The sequence below is a fragment of the Thermobia domestica genome, chromosome 7, assembly GCF_964235325.1.
Source record: "Thermobia domestica chromosome 7, izTheDome1.hap1.1, whole genome shotgun sequence".
Taxonomy (NCBI): Eukaryota; Metazoa; Arthropoda; class Insecta; order Zygentoma; family Lepismatidae; genus Thermobia; species Thermobia domestica.
Genome location: NC_137460.1, coordinates 30,726,581 through 30,751,024, shown reverse-complemented (window position 1 = coordinate 30,751,024; position 24,444 = coordinate 30,726,581). Strand labels below are relative to the sequence as shown.

At 36.2% G+C, this 24,444-nt stretch overlaps 1 protein-coding gene across 2 annotated transcripts in view; it reads right to left on the bottom strand.

Annotated features, from left to right (window-relative positions):
• Positions 1-714: 714 nt before the first annotated feature.
• LOC145689973 (uncharacterized) overlaps positions 715-24,444 on the bottom strand; it is a 47,311-nt gene continuing 23,581 nt past the window's right edge. The window contains exon 3 of one of the 2 annotated variants that reach the window (XM_081764386.1): positions 715-1,180. In XM_081764386.1, the coding sequence (XP_081620512.1) occupies positions 1,171-1,180 (10 nt within the window). In that variant the 3' untranslated portion in view covers positions 715-1,170. Of the gene's footprint in view, positions 1,181-3,586; positions 24,339-24,444 lie in introns of those variants that run through there. The other variant, XM_081764385.1, reaches the window with a different exon arrangement.

Here is a 24,444-nt window from a genome sequence, read left to right as displayed (position 1 = left end):
TGTAACATGTGACCCCACTTCTATTTCCGTAGCAATCCGGTCAAAAGGACAGAGTTGTATAAATAAGTGGAAAAAGGAAAATAACATTCATTACTGTAGCAAGAACGTCAGGCCTAGTGAAACTACGTTGTGCTGGATCGTTGAGAAGTACGATTATTTTTTTTAAAACCTAATTTGTAAATATTTCAACTTACAATATGATTCAATCGCTGATAAAGTAATTCGATGCCCTTATCGTTCTTTCAAGTGTTCGCTTTGATTCTTGTAGCTATGACAGTTCGCAACACTGTCATTAGCTTACATGATGTTAGACCTGTGAGAGCTCAGATTGTGATAGCCTTAGTCTCACTAAGGCTATTTTGAGGAAGTTCTTTAAAAATAACTCCGCGAATTGGTGCGAACTTGGATCGTATATGTCAGGTATGAGGGAAAATATACCAGAAGTAATAGTGGTCTTGTTATCTGAATTTTGACTCATGGTGAGGGATATGAAAGACGTTTGTCGACGGGTTATATCATAAGAAGAAAAGCAAAAAAGATAATTATCATGGAATATAGAGAAAAGTCTTGCCTTACTAGTATAAGAAATAAACACAATAGTCTTAAAAACGAGAATTTAAATTTCTAGGGGACCATAAAACATTTAAAAGACATAATTAAATGAATGCTGTGGGTCGTTTAGTGTACTGAAGAGATAATAAACTGATTCTCTATATAAACATCACAAAAGGTTTTATTGGAGTAAATACATAAATGAAATTACCATCACCATAAAATTACAAAAGAAGCTTATTGCGCACAATGCATAAGTGCGGGAGATACTGAGAATACTGATGTGATCCTGATTGACACGGAGTTACGACAGTATAGTTTCGCGCATCTCGGACAAACCACTTCCTTCATTCAATGACCCCCGCAGGACCTGCCCGGTTTCTTGCTCCGGCCAAGACAGCCTTGCACTGTATTACCTGTAGGTTTGGAACGTACAATGCTTCTCACCGGTTGCCACTCAATGAATCCTCTTAATGCACTCAACTTAAGCGTCTAAGGTCGGGTCTCTGGAGGAAGCATCTATTAGATGATTTAAAATGTAATATTGAGAACAGGTGAAATCATCATCTACTCCCGTATATTTGTCAAAAAGAATGTCATGACCTTACATCACATTTCTCAAGCAATTCTGAAAATAAAACAGTAAATACATATACAGTTAGTGCCTATTTATTACTAAAATTAAACATACCTGTTCTATTACATGGGATACTTGTTCAATGTTTGCCCAAGTTGCATTATCGATTCGTAGGATTGACATACGAATATTCATTGGATAGGCCTGTTCTACACATAAGAATGTTCACTCTTGAAGCCCAAGTCCGTTCATTTTTGGTATTCCACTTCATCTACCAATATAAAATGTTCGTATCGCTTCTTTTACCAAGCAAACAAGATGTTACTGTCATATCTTCATCGTTATAAGAATATTTCACAGTCAATTGTATGTACGACAAACTAGAGAGTATTAATGTTGGAGGACAGTCTATTCGTGTCAGCCTTCCATTTAGACTTTCTGCGCACTAAAACTTTGTTCGCCAAAAAGACATCTTTCCTGCCTGTTTTTGATCACGAGACTGGGCGCGGTCACTTTTATTTCGATATTACGTTATTACGACTTTTCGTATTACTCTAAAGTATTAACCATTTCGGTTACCTGGGTTTTGGGGGTATTTTTTAGACTTTCAGTCAAGCAGCTACTGCATCGTCACTATTTATCCTAGAATCATGGTTTATACCTCATTCTCTTGAGAATGGAGCTGGCTTTCAAATGATACCACTTGCATGCCCATACCCATACCATTTACCAGGAGAGGGAAAAGTGATGTCAAAGGGAAAATTTCGGGGGATTTTTTCACATTTTGGGCCCCTCTGGAAAAGGCCCTGTGTGAACGTAGAGATCTAAAAAATATCTGATATATAGTACTTGCTAGACTGAATGTGTGTGCCAAATTTCAAGTCTCTATCTTGAATAATGAGGGCGGGAGAAATTTTATCAAGAATCCCCACAATGCCCCAAGTTACCGCAAAAGACCATGATCTCAGGGAAAAAAATCCTGAGACATCTCTATTTACCCTGGGACTATAATCCGCCAATTATTCTTTTCAGAATAGAACTGCCTTTCATTCGGTACCATTCACATCTCTCAATCATTTATCTCAGGCGAGAAAATCCCGAAAAAAGGATTTTTTGGTCTAAATATCCCTTTTTAAAGTTTTTGCCCCTCTCGACAGCCCTGTTTTAACGCAGAAATCTGAAAAAATCTATTAAATACTATTCGGTGGACTAAATGTTTGGGCACAATTTCAATCTTCTAGGTGCAAAAATAAGCCCGCCAAAAAAATACCGAAAATGTCCAATATTCCCCTATACAGAAGTATATTTTGATAAAAATTTTCTGAGACATCCCTAATTACCCTATGGTCATGTTTCGCCTTTCATTCTCTTCAGAATGCAACTGCCTTTCAGACGGTACGACTCACGTGTCTCCATCATGTATCTAAGGCGGGAAAATCCCGAAGAAAGGGATTTTTTGGTTTAAATATCCCTTTTTTCAACTTTCTGCCCTTCTGGAACCCCATGTTTTAACGCAAAAATCTGAAAAGAAATCTGATAAATACTACTAGGTGGACTGAATGTTTGTTCACAATTTCAATCTTCTAGGTGCACAAGTAAGCCCGCCAAAAAATATATATACCGACAATGCCCAATACTCCCGTATACAGAAGGATATTTTGTAAAAATTCCCTGAGTCATCCCTAATTACCCTAGGATCATGGTTTGCACATCATTCTCTTCAGAATAGAACTGCCTTTCAGGCGGTACCATTCGCATGTCTCCATCATGTATCTAAGGCGCGAAAATCCCGAAGAAAGGGATTTTTTGGTAAAAATATCCCTTTTCTAAACTTTTTGCCCCTCTGGACCACCCCTGTTTTAACGCAGAAATTGAAAAAATCTGGTAAATACCACTTGGTGGATTGAATCTTTGTGCAAAATTTCAATCTTCTACGTGCAAATATAAGCCCGCCCAAAAATAACGAACATCGGCTTAATAAAAGAAAATATATATTTTAAAATTATGACGTCATCACCTCCTATGTCTCGACGCAGGAAGGTGTCAAACCATACATAAGGTCTTCTCCAATGCCTCTGAATTTGAAAAACAAAAAAAAATCCGGACGAAAAAGCTCAAATAGGAGAGTTATAACGCAATGTACCATGAAACACCCGTATGTACAAATTGTACCATAAGTACCCCAAACAGTTAAATGTCATTTTTTCAAAATTGTTCGTAGTAAACTTTTTCCTTTTTTTAAAATATGATTTAGATGGTTGTGGTCGTAATAGGTTTCTGGCGGCAAGATTAATAATTCAAGTCGTCTTTGATTTCGCTGTGTCATTTTTAATATTGTTTACACTACGATATGCGCTTTTACTACCAATAATAATACAAGTACATTATGAAAAATATAATATATAATAGATGCAAATTATATTAACAGTACATATTTTAAATTAATATTGTAACGTGTTTCATTTCTTTCTTTTTTATTGTTTCCATTCACAGAAAATTTTTCAGAGTTACATTCATTGAATCGTCATAAATACGTTTTAAAGTTACAAAAGAACTTAAACATTTATCTATTTTATTACTTCAAAACACATAGTTTACAGAAATAAAATGTAGTGATAATCACTTTTATAAAAATAAATGACACTACTTGAAAATAGAGATATAAAATTCACATGATCCTACGAATCGTTGAATTTGTCATGCAAATAGATAAAACATACATTAATAAAACCAAAGCACTTTAATATTCCACGCTGCCAAGCTTGTATCATTAGCGAGACTATCCATACTCCTCACACGTAAAAGGTTTATCTTCTGAATGTCTTAATACGTATCTTGTTTTTCGAACTTTCAAGAAACTCCTCTCCACACCTGGTATATCTGATGAGTATCACCTGCATTTTTGGCATATGTGTGTTAAATTTCATCTTAGACACAAACCTTATAGTTTAACAAGCTTGACGTTTTCGGTTTTATGTATGAAGATGGGCAAGGTTCTAGATTACTGGTCCACCTTCTATGGATGAGGTTCAATGATATAGATGATCCAGAAGAGCCGAAAAACTGTTTTATTAGACGACCAGAAGAAAATAATACTTTTTCGGATCTTTCGGGTAACCTATACCACTGATCCGCATCTCCCTAACCCGCCACAGAACAACAACACAATTTTCTATAAAAGTATAGCAGGACAACCTTCGACTATTTCAAAAAACCTAAAGTATTATTATTTTACACAAAGTTAAATACTTCTTCACAGCATGGATGCAAGTCAACCAAACCCCTCGACAACAAACATTTCTACACACGTATGGCGCAAAACCCTCTAGCCCAAAAAATTAACATATTCCTACTTTGAAAACGTAATATATTGTTCAATAAGAGGGTTAAAATATTCTTCAAAAATATAGGGGGCAAGCCCCCATAACCCCTACAATAAAGTATTCATTTAAAAAAGCAAACAAAGAATACTTTAAAAAATCATTTGACAATGACGTATATACCCAACAAATAACAATATTAGAATCCCCTCTAACACAATTACCCACACAAAAACTCAGGACATAACCAACTCATTCACACAATAGTCAGTGCTAGTAACACAATGGATTACATAGACGATTTAACATTTGTGAAATTCGGGGAAAAAATCGAAACAGATAGTAAAAGCATAGTTTTTATAAAACATAGGATTAAACCCGAGGGAAATCAAATTATCGAATGTGGAAAAGGCGGAAACCTAATGAAATCGGTAAAAGACATATCTGTAACGCTAGGCTAAAGATATAAATGCACCAACCAAAAGCATATAAACACAATCAAGAACAAATTCTATAAAACCTAACATAAAATAGGGCCTACCTAGCTGTAAAACACGAAACTAAAATTTACTCTTTATTTTACTTTTTGTCACAAAACAACCCGTTCAATTTGTATGCAAAAATCTACTAGTCTCTAAACAGAACGTAGTAGATTATTATATTTTCTCTAGTGAAATTTGTGAAGTGATATGCTCTCAAACTGAAAATATACAAATTGGTGGGCCAGATACAACATTCGAAGTACGTGAGACTTTCCTATCTAGACGAAAATATAACAGAGAACGAAAACTAAAAGGAGAAACCGTAACGATATCCGGCATGTACTGCAGGGAATTAAAGGACTCTACTTTAAAGTCCCAAATAAATCAAAAAATATATGGCCTTACATGCAAAAATACATCAAACCCGGTAAAACCATAATATCCGATAGTGCAGAGCAGTACCAAAACTGCGAACAAATTAATTTCATACAACAACAGGCAGTACACCGTGAGAAAAAAAAATCGTAGATCTCAAAAACCCCTTAATGCATACAAATACAATAGAATCAAGAAATAGAACGCTTAAAGAGACAATCAAATCTTCACAAAACACCCACGAAATAAAACAATACGTAGCCCTGTATACGTATTTCGATCGATTTATAGAAGGAAAAACAATGGCCCAAAAATTACAGCACTTTTTACGAGATATGGTAAAAGTTTACCCGGGTCCTAAAAAAACAGGACTTCACATTCCAGAAATAGATATAGTCGAACACATACCAGGTTCGTCAACCTCAGGAGTCATATACGAAACACCAGAAGAGGAAGACAATACTGAAGAATGGAACTTCAAATGAAATAAAAAAGGCAAGAAAACAAAATAAGTTTATGCCAAAATCAACGAAAAGAACACAAATTTCTTTTTCCAACATTACGGTTTATATTTATTCACTTCCAATGTCTTAATTTAAATATTTTCGTTATGTTAGGAGTGTTATTAGTGTTAATAATGTGATTGACTAGTCGTTGTTCCATAAACAGAAATGGTGGAAGAACAAGAACATGAAGTTATGGCTTGTAAAAAGGATTAATATAATTCATAATATATAGTATTTACAGCAACTAAGGAAACATCATCATAGCAAGCATAACGAAGAAGAAGCATGTATCAGCTAAGCAAATACTTTTATTTATGAAAAATATAAAGAACCAGTAATGTAGAACTTTCCCATAAAGATATGTGCTATCAAATTAGACTTTTAAATAAATCCATATCCGCACTATTGGGACCACTAAAGTTTTTCACCTGTAAGAATTAATGAGTTTTGCCAAATCACATTTAAAACTAAACGACTTTACACACTTTTCTCACTTGCGATGTTTTCTACCAGTATATATTCCAATCTTCGTACTTGTTATGTCCTCAACTATTATATAACAATGAATGTTCCGATTTGCCCTGAGTAAATCCCTTTGCAAAATATGGACACGTCTTACGATGATTACCTGCCACTTTAAAATGTTTGCTTCCAAATATTTTATATTAAATCTGTTTCGAAGTTTATTATTTGTGTTATCGTATGTCCTGTTAAAGCTAACCTTAGAAAGTATCAGATTCCAGATATTTGACTTGTCTTTGTATTTCCATGTGTTAAAATAAGGTGTCTCAAAAATAACTTATTATTAAATATCTTTTCTCATACTGCGCAAGTGTGAGGTTTTTATCTGTATGTAGCAAAGCACCATGTGCCTTCCCAAGCCTCATTTTTGATTAAACCGTTTTCCACATTGCGGGCACTCATGTCGTTTTTTACGTCTATGTACTAGTGTGTGTGTTTCCAAACATGACTTATGATTAAATTTTTCTAAACACTGTACACGCTTTCCCAACTATATGTACACCCAGCCAGAAAAGTAATTCCCCCCTAAGCACTCTAATGCCATTACTTGGGGTCCAGGTAATTTGCAGTTGTGAGAACGCCTAGACAGATGCAACCCAACTTACACGTAACTTTTCTCGGCACTGACAGCAGTTGGTAGCCCTGATCCATGTGTTTATGCGAGTAAAATTGTAAAGTAGGTGACTAACGAAACAGTTCTCCATTCTAAGATCAATCTGTCTGGTTCAGAGCGTGTTGTCCAATGAACATATCGTCCCTTTCCGGCATTAACGAAGTAAGCGACATGTTTTTCGAAATTGACTTTTCTGAAGTTTTTTGCTCACAATTTTAAGGCGCATCGAATGGTGTAATCGCCATGTTTCTATCTTTAACCGTTGGCGAGATAGCTATGTCGCTTACACGGGTGTAATTACACTTGCTGGAGGCAAAAATGTCGTATGTAACACTAAGTCATTTGTATTTACTGCATAAATGTTTCCGATGAAACGAAGAAACTGACTTGTAGTCTAGATTGCTTCAAACACCAAATTATTTTCGTGCTTGGAGCAAATAAATGTGGCATGGACATGATTATTACAATATTTCATGGCAATAGTGTAGTAAGCGACAGATTGAAGTTGGTTCTGAGTCGCTTGAAACAATTTTGATGTAATGATATCAATGATTTCCAGTAGTTGTTGCAGTTCTATTTACCTGCTAAGAACAAATACTTTTCCTTACAGCAAATTTGCTATCTTAAAAATATACGTAAGAGGCTCTCAGCCTCACTTCTGAAGTAAACGGTAATATTGTTATAGATGCTTACTGTTGTTTTACTTGCAATAACAGTGTGTAATGTCGTATAATACATTTTAAGGTTTCATATTTTGGTGCAGAAGTTCTTCGGTGAAAACTTCCGAAACTGCACAAGCGTCCAATTTACACGACTTCAGAGCACCTATTGGGAAAAAATAGTGTGTTGCGAGCAATTAAGTAGGAAGGAGCTAAAAAGGTTCTACACTTGGCGTTTAATACATATTTCCCAATAGACTGAAAGTGACAATTGTATTGACCATGCAAGAAGAAAACAATCGTAAGGTTTGAAGCAACTTTTAGCAAGTTTTCACAATGATTGTTTCCGTTTCCTTTACTGTATGGTTTCAGATATCAGTTTTTTAACTTCATATCAATAAATAGTAGGATAAAATCAATAATTTCGTTTTCATTTATAATAAATATAATAATTTCAAAACTTGTCAACAAAATAGGAACAGAAATTTCATAGTGGGCCTGATGTGTATTAAATAGTCGGTGTTATTTTAATGGTTTCAGTGAGAATGGTAAAACTATTGTACATATGCGTCCTTTTCAACAATAGGTGAGTGAAAGCAAATTTATGTTTACTTAACCTTAGCACAACAATGCTTCTGCGAGTTGAATTAAAATCCTAAACAACAAACTATTCGCAGACAGTACATGCAACGGCATTCTTTGTGTGAATATAAGCCTAACGATGGTAATTGTCGGGAGGAAAAGAAAACTTAGGCGTAACTAGCTGCAGCTTAGGTGTAAATAGCGGGCCTACGGGCATAATCCTTACCTAAACCAAAGTCTAGCAAATCCCTAGAAAAATCAAAATTCATGATTATGATAATTATGATTTTTTGACATTAATTTCTACCAGTTGCATCCCTTTCCACAAATATTTTCATTGAAGTCAGAAATAAACATTTAAACTTAGATTTTGTTTTTCCTATTGAGTAAGTTTATATTAAGAACTATTAGAAATTATTTATTCATTGTTTTACAGTTAACTTTAGTATGTCAATTATACAAGAACCTCTTTGATGTAGCATTCCATAACCCCACATGACCGTATCCATCCTAGACTTTCCTGCTAGGATCGATACGCTTATGATCTCGGGGAACTACTATCAACATATATGGGTTGATATTCACCGTAATGGACTGAAGATTTTTTAAAGGATATCAATGGGTCTTAGAAGTTTAAACTTTGCCTTTAAAACGTTTAAAATATCGTTGAAAAGACGGACATTTTTCTGCTTAATGAACGATTATCAAAGTTTCGTGAACATGTTTTTCAGTGTTTAATAAACTTCCTGTGTACAACTGGATAAAAGCCAAGGTAAAATGTGAACAATCACAAAAAGTGTGTTCTAAACATCCTATCACTTAAATGGAAAGGTGCAGAACAATATCCCGGTTTCACACACTGAAAATAACGTAGGACTTAAATAAGTCATTTTTTTTTTTAGGATGTCTTTGTGTGTGCATGTATTTTGTTTGTCCACTAATATCTTCGAAAATTCTTATTTCAGCGCAGCGTTTTGCATTAGGTAATACTGTTCAGCTTACGGAATGGTGAAAGAGTCGTTAAAATTCAGTAAACATGTTATATAAAATATTCCTATTAGTTATTAGGAAGGTTATTATTTTATACACTAAGACTAAACGATCACTACATTAGGGACACTTATCTAGGAGCGTGTTCATTCTGGGTAATCAAAGCATTCACACGCTTATGAATAGATTCCTCAAGGTATACTCCTTGTATTCTGCAGGTTCAGTCCAAGCCATCTATGCTGCAGCAGTTCCTGCGAGTGGTGCACGTTTGGACGATGTGCAGCACATTGCACAGAACATCACAGTATGTTCCATACATGCTTAATAGGGTTAAGTCTGGCAATTTTGGATATCAGGGTAGTATTGAAAACTCATTTTCATGTCCCTCCAATCATTATATAAAAAAACGCAGCCCGATGACACCTTCCGTTCTCCTGCTAGAATATGGCGCTGCTCTCTTGGACTTGGAGGTATGGGCCATGAAAAGTTTAATCGAGTAAGAAATACTTGTGCGTCGCTTCCCAGACCCAGACAATAAATAGCACCGCCATCATCCTATTGAATTACCATGCTGCAACCCGGAGACGTATACTCATGCTGTTTCCAACAATATCATCGACATGTTTCAGTGAAAAGCGGGACTTACCACTTGTTTTATTGATCCATAGGCCAATGATCCCTTTGCTTTTGTTCATGTCAGCCGTAAGTTATTTCTGTGTTATTGTAATAGTGTTGGTTTACGGCTATGTTACCCTAACCGATGTAAGTTATGTCACATAGTCATGGTTGAAATTTGTTGTAGGATTTATTGGCCCACATTGTACTAGTGCGTCAATTCCTCCATTGACATACACCTGTGGTGAGACAATATAGTGCTATTCGTTGTTCATTTTCTGCCAACCGCACGTACCTGATCCAAGTTTCATCGCTTGGCGATGACTGACCGTCATGAGCACTGTTGGTAAAATCTTGACACTGTAGCGCTTGAACATCCTACAGGTACGACTGTCTCAGGTGTACTGGCAGCAGTCACTTGTGCCCCAACAGTTTGCGCTAGGCAAAATTTACTCGCATAATTTTGATTGCCCATAACGGGCATCAGCTGCATTCTATTATGTTCGGTAGCCGTGCGCGTGTTCTATGTTACCTGCTCATGACGTGGAAGTTACTTGTTATCGATATTTGATGGCGGTTATTCCTATTGTAATGATCGTTCTGTGCATATAAAATCTAGCTGTTAAGAAAGGTTGCTTTTAGTAACTAATTAGCAATGTCAATTAGTTGTGGCCTTTAGGAAACTAAGGGTCAGGCGGAAGAAGAATAGAGGGCAAGGATGTGGAAAGCCAGCGGCTCTGGCCTTACAGAAGTGCCGTCCAGGCATTCCCCTGTTAAGACTGAAAAATATCACGGAGATCTTCAGTTTGGATGACTGGCTAGAACAAGGTTCGTGCTCACGTTCGACCTATCCAATGCTGTTTGGCAGGCAGGCAAGTTGTCCCTACCCGTCCGGCCAGGTAACAAATTGTCAATGTTAATTATATAAAAATTAAACCGATTTCAAAGACCGTGATAAAAATAGCAGAGTAATATTTTCCTAAAGCTTTGACTTACACTATCACGTGCTAATACTTATAGCTGAATTAAACCGATTTCAAAGAGCGTGATAAAAATAGCAGAGTAATATTTTCCTAAAGCTTTGACTTATACTATAACGTGCTAATACTTATAGCTGACCTTTTAGGTTAATGGAAATCAAAGTTACCTAATTTATTTAATAGATGTAAGATTTCTGCCAACTTCAAAAGTCAGCTTTATTTAGTAGGCAGGAGGAACTATTAGTCAAAGCTTTTAGAACTATTACTTTGCACTCCACTTACAAAAAATATTACTTTTATCACATTTTAGGTCAGTTCATTTTTTTGCTATTTTCTGCTTTTAGTTTTCCCGTGGGAGAAAGATTTTAAATCTAACCAAACAGCAACTTGAAAAACAAGTCATGAAGCCGAGGGTACCAAACGGGACATATTCCAATATAGTTAATTGTTTGAAAAGTGAGATCATGAAAATTGGGGCTGAAGAAAGGAAGGAAAAGAAGCATCAGAAGAGAGCAGCAGTGGAAGATACCCTATACCCGGATGAGATGGCTGAAGAAGGGAAGAAAACCCCAAACAAGTTTCATGAGACAGTAGCAGTGGAGGAGACTTTAAACCACAATGAGGAAAAGAATGAAGAAGGGAAGGAAAACCCAAACAAGCTTCAGGAGACAGTAGCAGTAGAAGAGACACTAAACCAGGATGAGAAGAAGACTGAAGAAGGGAAGAAAAACCCAAACAAACATCAGGAGACAGGAGTAGAGGAAGAGACCCTAAACCCGAATGAAGAGGGAACTTTAGAAAAGAATCGATTAAGAGATGAACATTATTTCGCTGAGAAACGGAACTTGAGAAAAAGAACAAATTTGGGACTGAGCTATTTAGACTATTTCTCTGACGATGATATATTCAACCAGGCTTGTCCTTCCAAAAACTCAATAGATTGGTTGGACAAAACACCAACCTCATCAGAGGAACATACTTAGGTATATTATATTTTAAGAGAAAAAGGGTTTCAGGAAATTCAGCTGGATAGTCGAATTCAGGTGATGGTTGCAATGAGGAAAGCGGTGCTAGGAAACGGAGGAAGATTGTAAGAAGAAAGATCACTTTTACACCAGAAAATAATATCGGGGAAAAGGGATTGAGAATTAAAAAGAAAATCATTCAAAAAGAGAGAAAAAAGATTAAAGCAAAGTGGCCAAGCTTACAACAGAAACAGGCAAGGAAGAATAAAAAAAAAAACAAATACTGTACAACCAAACAAAATGTTCTGATATTACAGAAGAGAGGTGCCAATCCTTATTTAGACACTTTTGGTCTTTAAAACCGAATGATCAAAGGAATAGGATCTTAAGAGCAACCAGACAAGTTCCAGTGAAAAGAAGGAGGATTCATGGTGAGAGCCCACGGGCATCATCTTTTCAGTATTTTATTAACGAAGGTGAAGGCTATAGAAGTTTGTCTTCAATTTTTGCTCTCAACATTAGATACCTTACAAAGGTTTTGAATTACACTTTTACACAATCCACTGAAGGCTCAGCAAAACCTGATGGTCGAGGACACCACTCAGTTCGCCCCAATGCGACATCCGAGCGAGATGTGAAGCTCGTTGTTGAATTCATTCAAAGGCTTCCTGTAGTGCCTTCCCACTACTGTAGAAATAAAACAACAACGAAATAAAACAACTATATCTTCCCGAGGATCTCAAAAACGTCGCTTATCTCTGTACGATTTACTCACGTGGAATGAACGAAGAAGGAAATATTCCTGTGAGTGAAAGAGTTTTTCGTTATATATTTAACTCAAAATTCAACCTTGGATTTCATAGACACAAAAAGGACAAGTGCCAGATATGTATCACATTTACCAATAATACGGACGTAACCCAAGAAGAGAAGGCTGATTACACTCGACATATTGAAGATGAAGAAGCAACTAAGGCTCGTTTCAAAAATCAGCGGAGTATGAGTGGTACTCAGGAAGGAACACCTGTCGTGAGTTTCGATTTGCAGAAAGTTTTGAGCGTACCTCATGGCGATTCCATGCCTTTGTACTACAGACGAAAGTATTCCGTATACAATCTCTCGATATATGAATAAAAAAGCAGAACAATTATGTATGGAGTGAGAGCGAAGGTAAACGAAGTTAGAATGAAATCGCTTCTATCCTTTCGAGATATATAGATGTAGTGGACGAACGAGGTAATGTTTCAACTGTAATCCTGAATTGCGACAACTGTGCCGGTCAAAACAAAAATAGAAATATTTTGGCCATGTTGAAATATGAACTTGAAAAATCCAAAAACTTACAAAGAATTCATATCAATTTTTGGTACCGGATCACACATATATGCCTGACGACAGTGTGCGTAGTCAAATTGAGAAAGCATTTGATAATGAAAAAATTGAAAGTCCATCCAAGTGGATTACCATCATGAGAATGGCAAGAACAAAGATACACCCATGAATTATGGAAGCATGATTCTTTTAGAAATTGGTCAACTTTGGCAGCCCAAATCTTTATTGCTAAGAAACATGAGTCAGGGGAACCTTTCTTGCTGTCAAAAATGAGAGTTGTCATTTTCTCAAAAAATAATGAATTTGCCAAAGTTAAGTAATCAATGACTAAGGACGCAGTGTATCTTACACTGAAACTTCGCCCACTAGGACAAAAGAAGCCAAGCAGACTTTATGCAGCAGCCATCCCTATCAGTAAGGCCAAGTACCAGGATCTTATCAAATTGTGTAATCACAATATTCTACCGAAGCATCTACACGGGTTCTACCAGCAGTTGCCACACAGGGAGAAACACAAGATACCCTCCCTAACACAGATGAAGATGAAGAAGAAATTCAAGATTGAAAAACGTTGTCATCATTTTTAATTTTTTCTTGCAATAGCTAAAAATTGATAAAGTTACAGCTTTGTGAAGTTTCGACAATTTGCATTTATTTAGTAAATGAATGATGCAAATTTTCATTGTATCAGTAAGTTTAACAAATCAGTAATAATTTGCAATATTCTAAGCTTTAATATTTTTTTTAAAAAAACAGCTAAAAATAAATGAGAAAACTAAATAATGGTGCCAGTTATTAGTAACTTAACTGTTCAGAAGATTAGTTTAATTTTTACATATAAAGGAGAGGTAAGCCAAAGCATTTTTCTTGGCAAATTTATTTTAAGCAGCATTATTTCAAGAAGCGATCAGTATTTTACAGATCAGTATACAACTAACATTCTTCAATTAACGAATCAGGAATTCATTACCATTTATTTTCCCCCTAAATGTCGCTTAACGCAATCTCACTATGACACCGTGTGCCTTAATGCATTAGTAAATTTGAATGAATGTCGTTTGAAGCATTGATTTGTTAAAAATTCTGTAAGCAAAAATGAATTAAGCGCCAAAATAAGTGAATATTTTTAAGCTATTATATACGTCACTGTCCTATTTGACGGAGATTGTTTAATTATATTAGCTGTATTTTTTCTTACGAAAATAGTAGAGAAAACAAAAAAGTTATTCAAGAAAAACATCAAAGTTTCAGTTTTTCGGCTCTCCTGTAAAATTTTCAAAATATCGCTTACTGCATTAGTGCCGGAAAGGGACGATATTATGTTAATCTCAATATTGCTGTGTATGTAATGTATTTTCTTTATTATATAGTGTATAATCAAAGAAATAAAAACACTGATCACATATGAATCAGAAAGTGCTTGAAAGTAGCTGAAAATATCAAATCTAGAATAACTTCTGGAAATAACTTTGTAAGTGATTGCCTCCATTGAGAGACCTTCTCCAATTCTCCTCATTCCAACATCATCTTCTTTCTGCAGGAGAGATCTTGCTTATCACACTGAGTATGCATTGAAATTGAAACAAGAAAACTTGAAGAAGCTTCAGCCCGGCCTGGACTCGAACCCGGGTCCACCAAATAGACGTTCAATACGGTAAGCATTCTCCCAACGCGCCATTTAAAATTCCACCCAAACTAACACCTAGCTAAAGTAGTTTCATGGAAAAATATAAACAAAATACCTAAATATAACAAAAAATATATAAACAAAATATAAATAAGAATATATAAGCAACTTGTGTGACTGTCTCAATGACTTACTCCAGATTTCGTAGTTTAACTCAAAAACAAGTTATATACACGTTGCTCAATGAAGAAAGTATCACGAAATGTTCTTCAGTTGAGCCTACGTCATTGCCAGAGCCGCAACTTGTGGGGGCCAACTGCCCCCCAGAGAAGCTCCCCGCCGTTCGAGGGGCCCAATTTTCAGACAAAATTTTCTTGCTCCATATACGATAGGAACAAGAAATTAGAAATGAAGCATCAAATCGGGTCGCTACATTACATAAACAAAACAGCACAAAAAAGGTAAATAGAACAAAAATGAGTCGTGGACCCATTTGAGTAATATTTATTCGTATGGCTTTGAGATTTATCAATATTGCCCCTTAATAGTTTTGCCATGTATGTGACGGGCCCAGAGAGTAACTAACGGAACCGCAGACCTTGTCGTGCGGGAGGGCCCACAGGCTCCGGTGGGCCCATAAAGATTAAGAGAAAGTTGGAGAGGGGACCCAATAATTAGAAATAAACTTTTTCTAGGGGCTCCATCATCTTGAGTTGATTTTGAGTTTAACCTCCCGTTCAGCAGCGAGGCTATATATCTGGACCTACTGATTAACGTGAAATCCTAACTACATGAGCTTCAACCGGGAATTGAACCCGCGTCTCCCACGCCAAAGGCCCCTCCAAAAGACAGTCTAAGTTACGGCTCTGGTCAGCAGTTTCAGGGATGGTCCCGACTTACATTACATTTCGTCTTCTAATTTCCAAAGAAGAAAAGACGACAGAAGTGATTTTCACATTCTTTAAGTTGTATCAACACATGTAGAAATAGACAGTTCTATGTTTATGTTCCATAACTACTAGTTTATTTTCTTATATTCATATGAGAAGTTTGTGGCAAATTAAGGCCACATAATCATGAGGCTGCTGATCATCAGGAGCAATCTACTAGGGGTTCGAGTTCCTCTGAAGGGCAAGGTAGGAATTTTAATTGCCCTCAGTATTTCTGTGTTCGAGTTCCTGTAGTATTTCGAATACATCGAAAGGAGGTGAGGTGCCAGCGGTGAACAATACTCCGTTTGGAGCGATTTGTTTAAAAGAAATTGTTAAAGCAGGATAACCCCATTGCAGCTACTTTGGTTCAAATCCCGTCGTGGTAATTATTATTTTTTCTGAATGGGAAGATTATGTTCATGTAATTGGCATTGTAGTTATGTTATTCCTTCATTATTATTATTATTATTATTATTATTATTATTATTATTATTATTATTATTATTACCACAAAAGGAAAGAAAAAATAACACATTCAAAGGTATTCACAGGAACAGAAAAGATATAGAGTATGTCAGATGTTTCTTAGGTTTATACATGAACGCAATAATATTATTTTGTTTACGGATTTAAAAATAGAATTATCATTTTATGAGAAGAAATGGAATATAAAGATTTGTTAGCTGATGACAGTCATGCATTTTGCTTCGCCCTTCTTCTAAGTAGAAAGGAGAGGTGATATATGAAACAGGATCATTCTCGTGACTACCTATCTTTATTATAAGTTCGATCAGTATTAGCAATTTGTGCACAGCTACGAACAATTCCTTGGAACTCACTTTTGGTCCATACTACAACAGTATGGACGTGTTTAGCCCTTATGTGTTCATTAACTCTTGTCAAAACACGTTACTTGCCAGACAGTTACGAAGGTTGATATAGATGACGTAATATTGTGTTATTGGCGTTTCACCTGTAAAGGAAGTTGTCTCAACTCTTTGACTCAGAGAAATTGAATATTTTTCATGTTACTATACATCAGAAGTATGTTTTATAGATTGTCAAAATTTATTGAATTGCCACACCCGCAATCGATCTCGCGTCCCCAACATTACGAAACTAACGCTTAGGCGAAAACTCTAAGACAACACTGTTCTGAGAGAAGGAAACAATGGAGCTGTAGTGAATTCAGTAATTACACAGTTTTACAATTCCAGTGTAATAATGCTGAAACTTTCTGATTTCCGTCGTGATAAAATAGTACTGTAATATGCAAAAAGAATAGTCCAGAGAAGTCAACTTTAAATTGACAACTCATATGTACGGAGGCGCTGCCATATGCTCTCGCCTCGGGCACTGATTTTTCACGGTACGGCATTGGACATATATTGATTAGAATCTGGTGTTTCAGGGCATTGGATAATTCTCTTAAGATAATTCATTTAACGAACCTCTCTGCTCATTGCATTGTAGACAGCTTTTTCTGACGCGACAAAACGCCAATGAACGACAAAATTACTCCCCCAGAATATGTTAAATAGCCTATAAGTGTGATTTGATTACATTAAGGTGAGTCTAAAAAACACTAAAAAGTACCAGAAAATTACCCCGGATGATGTTCGAATCACCAACCTTATGGTCACTGGGCGGGTATTTTTCCGACTTTGCCACAGAGACAATGAAGGAGAGATCTCTTGTAAAGGGATAAATCTGGTCAATCACAGTGCTATTTTAACCATATATATGAGACGATAACTGTTTGGAATAAGATAAAAATGCGTTCGCCATGAAACTTTATAACAAAATGATGCGTGTCTATTTACTTTATTTCGTAGTTCTCCCATACTCACTTTCTAATGATCGACGACAGAAGCTAACTAAATTCATACAATAATCGTACTCAAGATTTTTTACTTCATGGTGTTGAGGCAGTGGTTATTCTTGACCCCGGAGCTCACTTTAGGAACAATTCGTCAGGAAAAAATAATATATAATAATAACCGCATGCACATTACTGGCAATATTTCGTGTTGGTCCCTTCGCGATATTCTGCGACGAACGGAAGGAGCGCGGACCAAAACGATGTCCTCGCTGCGACGCGGTGGTAACTTGAACAGCCCGACGCGAGATATCTGTATTGACTCGACGAAACCCTACAGGCAGTGGGACACCGTTTTGTCTCTATATTGACGATAGACGTTTACCCGAAAGTTGGCCACTAGGAGTTAGTGACGTTTACGGCATGGAGTAGGTCCATTTTCATATAGCCTCGCTGCTGAAAGGCATGTTAAACTAAAAATCAACTCAACAAAAATACAGTGCTTCGCATCATAAAACCATATATGCTTACCATGCGCTTTATAATAATTGCCAAAAGCTTGCTTATTATATGGAGCGCTTAGAGCACAGGGCAATGAACCCATTGTTTTCAGAAAAATAGACATAAAATTTGTAATGTAAGCTTCTGTATGTTGGTCTACGTACCTTGATTTGGGAGTTTTAAATTTCATCCGCTTTTAAACTGAGAAATATCGATAATTCAACAAGGAAATAACTAGACCACGATAATTTAATTGAAATTCATCACAAGTTTGCCCATGACAAATACTTTACCATTTTATGTCGTAAAGGTCAGATCCATCATTATAGTAACTGAGCGGTGCCTGAGGGATTGACCGTAGAAATTCAAACTCCGATTAGTTAGAATTTGACAACCTTGTTTTATTACAAGTATAAAGTCTTTAGCCGGTAGAAAAGAGGACGTGGATCATGTGTCACAGTTGATGACGATGTGTTTTGGTGGGTCAGTGGTTTATTGTAGGTGGTAGGACGGAGTGGGTAGTGAGTCAGAGTGAGCAAAGTTGGGTGGTGGATGATTGGTCAGAGTGGGTCGCGGTGGTACTTGGGTCAAGTTTTCATTCACACACGCCCTCTCTGATCAAATCTGTAAAACCAAGCGAAACAAAAAACAATACTACTACACAAAACGCTCAACATCTTAGCTATTCATGACAAACTATTGCATGATCCGAATAACTCCAGTATATCCACAAACCATCATTTATCATATTTTACGGATATACAACGTCATGACTTCTGACAACCTGATATTTTAAAAGTTGTTAATACCCAAAGTCCATTGATCTCATCACTTATTCACTCATTCCCTTATGATCATCACAAACTTTAGGGTACTTCCCGTACATATAGAAAGGTGAAATGTAGTATCCAGGCTTGGTGTAGCGCGCAAGTAAACCAATGAAAAGCAACATGATAATATTTCCCTCCTCTTAACACCCAGAAGTGGAATGTATTGATTATTCAACAAAAAGACTTGAAATCCAATCAGGAAATTCATAAGATATAAAACATGTAGCCAAGTCTCGACTTTGCAATAATAATAATAATAATAATAATAATAATAATAATAATAATAATAATAATAGTATTATTAATAATAATAATAATAGTAATAATAATAATAATAATAATAAAATAATAATAAAGAAATAACAATTACAAAACAATTTACGTAAACAATACCTTCAAATTAAAAAAATTGATTGCCATGAAGACGGCCGTAACTCTTGGGGCAGGGGCATTGCCCCCCCCCCCCCCAGGGAAGCTCCCCGTCGTTCAAGGGGTTCCCATTTTAAGACAAAATTGTCTTACTCCATATACGATACGAAAACGAAATTATAAGTGAAGCATCAAACAGGTTCACTACATTACATAAACAGAACAGCACACTAAAGGTAAATAAAACAATAATAGGTCGTGGGCCCATTTCCGTAAAAAATTGTCTGCCATTAGGGCACTAGAAATAATATATATTTTTATATTATTGTCAGATTGGTCAATATTGTCCCATTAATGAATTTGTCGTGTATGGAATGGGCCCAGAGGGGTAAGTAACGATCCCGCAGAACTTGGTGTGTGGGAGATTCCACGAATTTTAGATATCCTCTGAGCTTATAGGCCGATAGAAATAGGACATCAAGAGTCGTGTCCTACATATAACGGAAATTAAGGCAAACTGCTGTCGGCCCTCGTGGTCGAGTGTTCTAGGGCAACGCTTTAGTAATGAAAATATTTTTGGCATAGGTTCAAACCTAGCCCAATGATTTTTTAAATTTTCATAAATTTTTTTCATTAAAATAAGCTTGCAGTTTTACTATACGGATCCATAGTGAAAGTACTAATAATAATAAGTAAAAGTAGTAGTGGTAGTAGTAGTAGCATCATTGATAATAATTATATTGTTTCTGTAGGATACTTGGAAGAAAGTGCTTGAAAATACACGCAGCATTTGGCTCTATTTTATTCGTTTTTACTCTACTCGAATCGAAACTCGAGTTAAATTGGAGAAAATTCTTGGAGTTGAGTTCTCGAGTCGAGCTTAAAGATGTATTTTTTTCAGTCGAATCGAGTTTGAGTGAAAACTCGCTCGTGCCCATCCCCACAATTCTTTATCTTCTAGTTTCCAAAGAAGAAAAAAAATAGAAATTATCTTCATATTTTTTGAATTGTATCAACACGTCTAGAAATGGTGTGTGCTATGATTATCTAACATAACCACTAATTTATTTTCTTGTCTTTGTCTGAGGAATTGATGGCAAACAGAGCAGAGAACTGCCATTACAGGCCCCGGGGCTAGAATTCCGGTGTGGCATTTATTACTTTTTCTTAATTGGAAGGTATTGTTTACCTAATTGATACTGTAATTCTGTTATTCCTTTATTATTATTATTATTAAAAAGTCGAGACTTGACTACATATATCATATTTTATGATTTTTGTGATTAGATTTCACGTGTTTTTGTTGATAAACAACAGAGTACCTTGAAGGGGAGTTGGCGGAGGGAAATATCATCCTGTTGTCTTTTATATGTTTACTTGCATGATACACAAAACCTGGATACTACATTTCACCTTTCTATATCTACGGGAAAAACACAAAAGGTTTTGATGATCATAAGAGAGTAAGATTCGCTAAATTAATTAACGTAAAAAAAATAACCCAGTGCCCTCAAACACCAGATTCTATTCAATATAAGTATCTGTCCAATGCCGTACCGTGAAAAATTCGTGTCCGAGGCGAGAGCATATGGCAGCGCCTTCGTAAATATGAGTTGTCATTTTAAAGTTGACTTCTCTAGAATATTCTTACTGCATAATACTTTACTATTTTATCATGTCTGAAATCAGAACGTTTTAGCATTGTTACACTGGAATCGTAAAAGTGTGTAATTATATAATTCACTACAGCTCCATTTTTTCCTTCTCTGAGAACAGTGTTGTCTTAGAGTAGTGGCTTCAGCGTTAGTTTCATATTGTTGGGGACGCGAGTTCGATTCCGGGTGTGACTGTTAAGAAAATTTTACAATCTATAAAACTGAAACTTCTGATGTATAGTAACAAGAAAAATATTAAATTTCTCTGTGTCTAAGAGTCGAGAAGACCTCCTCCACAAGTGAAATGCCAAAAACACAAAATTACGTCATCCGTATCAACTCCATTCGTAACCGTCTGGCAAGTAACGTGATTAGACAAGAATTGGTGAACACATAAGGTCTAAACAGGTCCTTACTGCTATAGTATGGGCCAAGAATGAGTTCCAAGGAATTGTTCGTACAAACTGTAAATTTTGATCGAACTTAGAACGGTAGTCACGTGAATGGTCCTATTAAAGTCGGCTCACCTTTCTATTTAGAAGGGCGAAACAAAATTCATTACTGTTATCAGCTAAAAAATCTTTATATTCCATTTCTTGCCATAAAATGATAATTCTATCTGTAAATCCGTAAACGTAATATTATTGCGTTCATGTATAAACCTAAAAAACATCTGACATACTCTGTATCTTTTCTGTTCCTATGATTACCTTCGACTACGTTACTTTTCCTTTCCTCCGGTGGTAATAATAATAATGATAATAATGAAGGAATTATATAATTACAACAGCAATTACATAAACATTATCTTCCCTCTCAGAAAAATTAATAACTGCTACGACGGGATTTGAATCCAGGTAGCTGCAATGAGAGTTCACTTCTTTCACAATTTTTTTAAACAAATCGCCCCAAACGGAGTATTGTTCGCCACTGGTACATCACGTCCTTTCGACGTATTCCAAACACTACATGAACACGAACACAGAACTGCTAAAGGCAATTAAAATTCCGACCCTTCTCTTCAGAGTTATTCGAATCCCTAGTGGGTTGCGCCTGATGATAAGCAGCTTCATGATCATGTGGCCTCAATTTGCCACAAATTCCTCATATGAACGTAAGAAAATAAAGTAGTAGTTATGGAACATATAAATAGAACTGTCTACTTCTACACGTGTTGATACAATTTAAAGAATGTGAAAATAATTTTTTCGTCTTTTCTTTGGAAATTAGAGTTGATTTTGAGTTTAACGTCCCGTTCAGCAGCGAGGTTATATGAGACGTGGACCTACTGATTAACGTGGAATCCGAACCACATGAGCTACCACCGGAAATCAAACCCGGACCTCCCACGCTATAGGCGCGTACGCTAACCGCTTAGCCATGAAGGAGCTCTGTTTGGAAATTAGAAGCTGTGGTAAAGACGAAATGTAAATAAATCGGGACAATCCCTGCAACCGATGACCAGCGCCGTAACCTAGATCTTTTTCTGGAGGTGCAAGTATTAATAAGCATATTTGTACCCCCTAGGAAAAGTTGTTCCAATTCTTGGGCCCCATCTTTCCAATTTTCTCTTAATCTTTATCGGGGCTTCGGAGCCTGTAAGCCCTCCCGCACGGAAAGGTCTGCGGTTCCCTTAGTTACTACCTGGGCCCATTCCGTACATGACAAAATTATTAAGAAGACAATATTTATAAATCTCAAAGCCATACGAATAAGTATTATTTCTAGAGCTGCTAAGAGTAGGAATTTTTTTACTGAAATTGGTCTATGATTCATTTTTGTTCTATTTACTTTTGGTGTGATGTTTTGTTTATGTAATGTGGCGACTCTATTTGATGCTTCATTTCTTATTTTGTGTTCCTATCGTATATGGAGAAAGAAAATTTTGTCTGAAAATGGGGCCCCTCGAATGTTGGGGAGCTTCTCTGGGGGGAGGACAGGTACTCCCTGCCCCCATAAGTTATGGCTCTGCAGATGGCGTAGCCTCAACTTGAAGAACATTTCGTGATATTTTCCTCATTGAGAACGTCTAACTTGTTTTTGAGTTAAACAAGGAAATCTCGAGTACGTCATTAAGACACACAAATTACTTATATTTTCTTGTTTATATTTTTATTTATATTTCTGTTGTATTTGAGTTTCGTTTTTTTTCTATTTTAACATGAAACGGCTTTAACTAGGTATTAGTTTCGGTGGAATTTTAAATAGCGCGGTGGGTGAGTGGTTAGAGCACTGATATTCTATTTCGTGGACCCGGGTTCGAATACCGGCGGGGTTGACATTTTTTCAAGTGTTTCAATTTCAATTTCAATGCATACTCAGTGTGACATGCAAAATCTTTTCTCCTCCTGAAAGAAGAAGGTGTTGGAATGAGGAGAGTTGGAGGTCTCTCAATGAAAGCAATTATTTACGAAATTATTTCTAGTGTTTTTTCTAGGTTTAATATTTTCAGCTATTTGAAGCATTTTCTGATTTATATGTGATCAGTGCTTTTATATCTTTGAATATATAATATACAATGAAAAATACACTACACACACAACAATATTGAAATTAACATATGATGTTCATTGGACAAGCGTTGTGAACCAGAGATATTGATCTCAGAATGGAGAAATGTTTCGTGCGTAATCTACTTACAATTTTACTACCCTACAGACTTGACTCAGTGCTACCAACTGCTGTAAGTGCTGAGAAAAGTTACCTGTAAGTTTGGTTCCATCTGTCTAGGCGTTCTCACAACTGCATTGACCTGGACCCCAAGTAATGGAATTAGAGCCTTTAAGGGGGAGGAATTACTTTTGAGGCTGGGTGTACCAACATATGTTTACTTAAGCTTAACTTATGTTTAAATTTTTTCCACACTCAGGGCAGGCATGTGGTTTTTCACCCATATGTTTCCACATATGCGTTAACAAATCAGACTTATGATTAATTTTTCTTTCCACTTCTGCACACGTGTTTGCTCTTTCGCACCTTTCTTGTTACACCCGCCCTACGCATAAATCTCTTTCCACACACGTGGCATCCGTTGAATTCTTCACCTGTATGTATTAACATATGCCTTTCCAAACTTGTCATATAACTATATCTTTTTCCACACTTATCGCATGTAAAAGTTTTATCAGCTGTATGTACAAACATGTGTCTAACCAATCTTGCCATAAATCTGAATCTTTTTCCACACTTCTGGCACACGAGAGGTTTTCCACCAAAATGCATTAAGATGTGTTTTCGCAAACTTAGCCTATTTCTAAATCCCTCTCCACAGTCTGCACATATGAAGTGTTTTTCTCCTGTGTGTATTAGCATGTGTCTTGCCAAATTTGACTTTCGAATAAACGCCTTTCCACACTCTTGGCATCTCTGAGATTTTTCTCCTTTATGAATTAGCATATGTGTCGTCAAATGTGACTTTTGACTAAACGTCCTTTCACACTCTTGACAGGTTACAGGCCTTATACTTGTACGTATGGGCGTATGTTTTGCCAAATATGATTTTTCAAGAAATTGTCTTCCACATTCTTGCTCAAATCTGTATATTACAAAGATGAAAGTAAAATGTAATACATTATATTATTAAATTAATGAAGCCCAACTATTTGAAAAAAATATATTATTATATCCTGCGTGCCTATTGT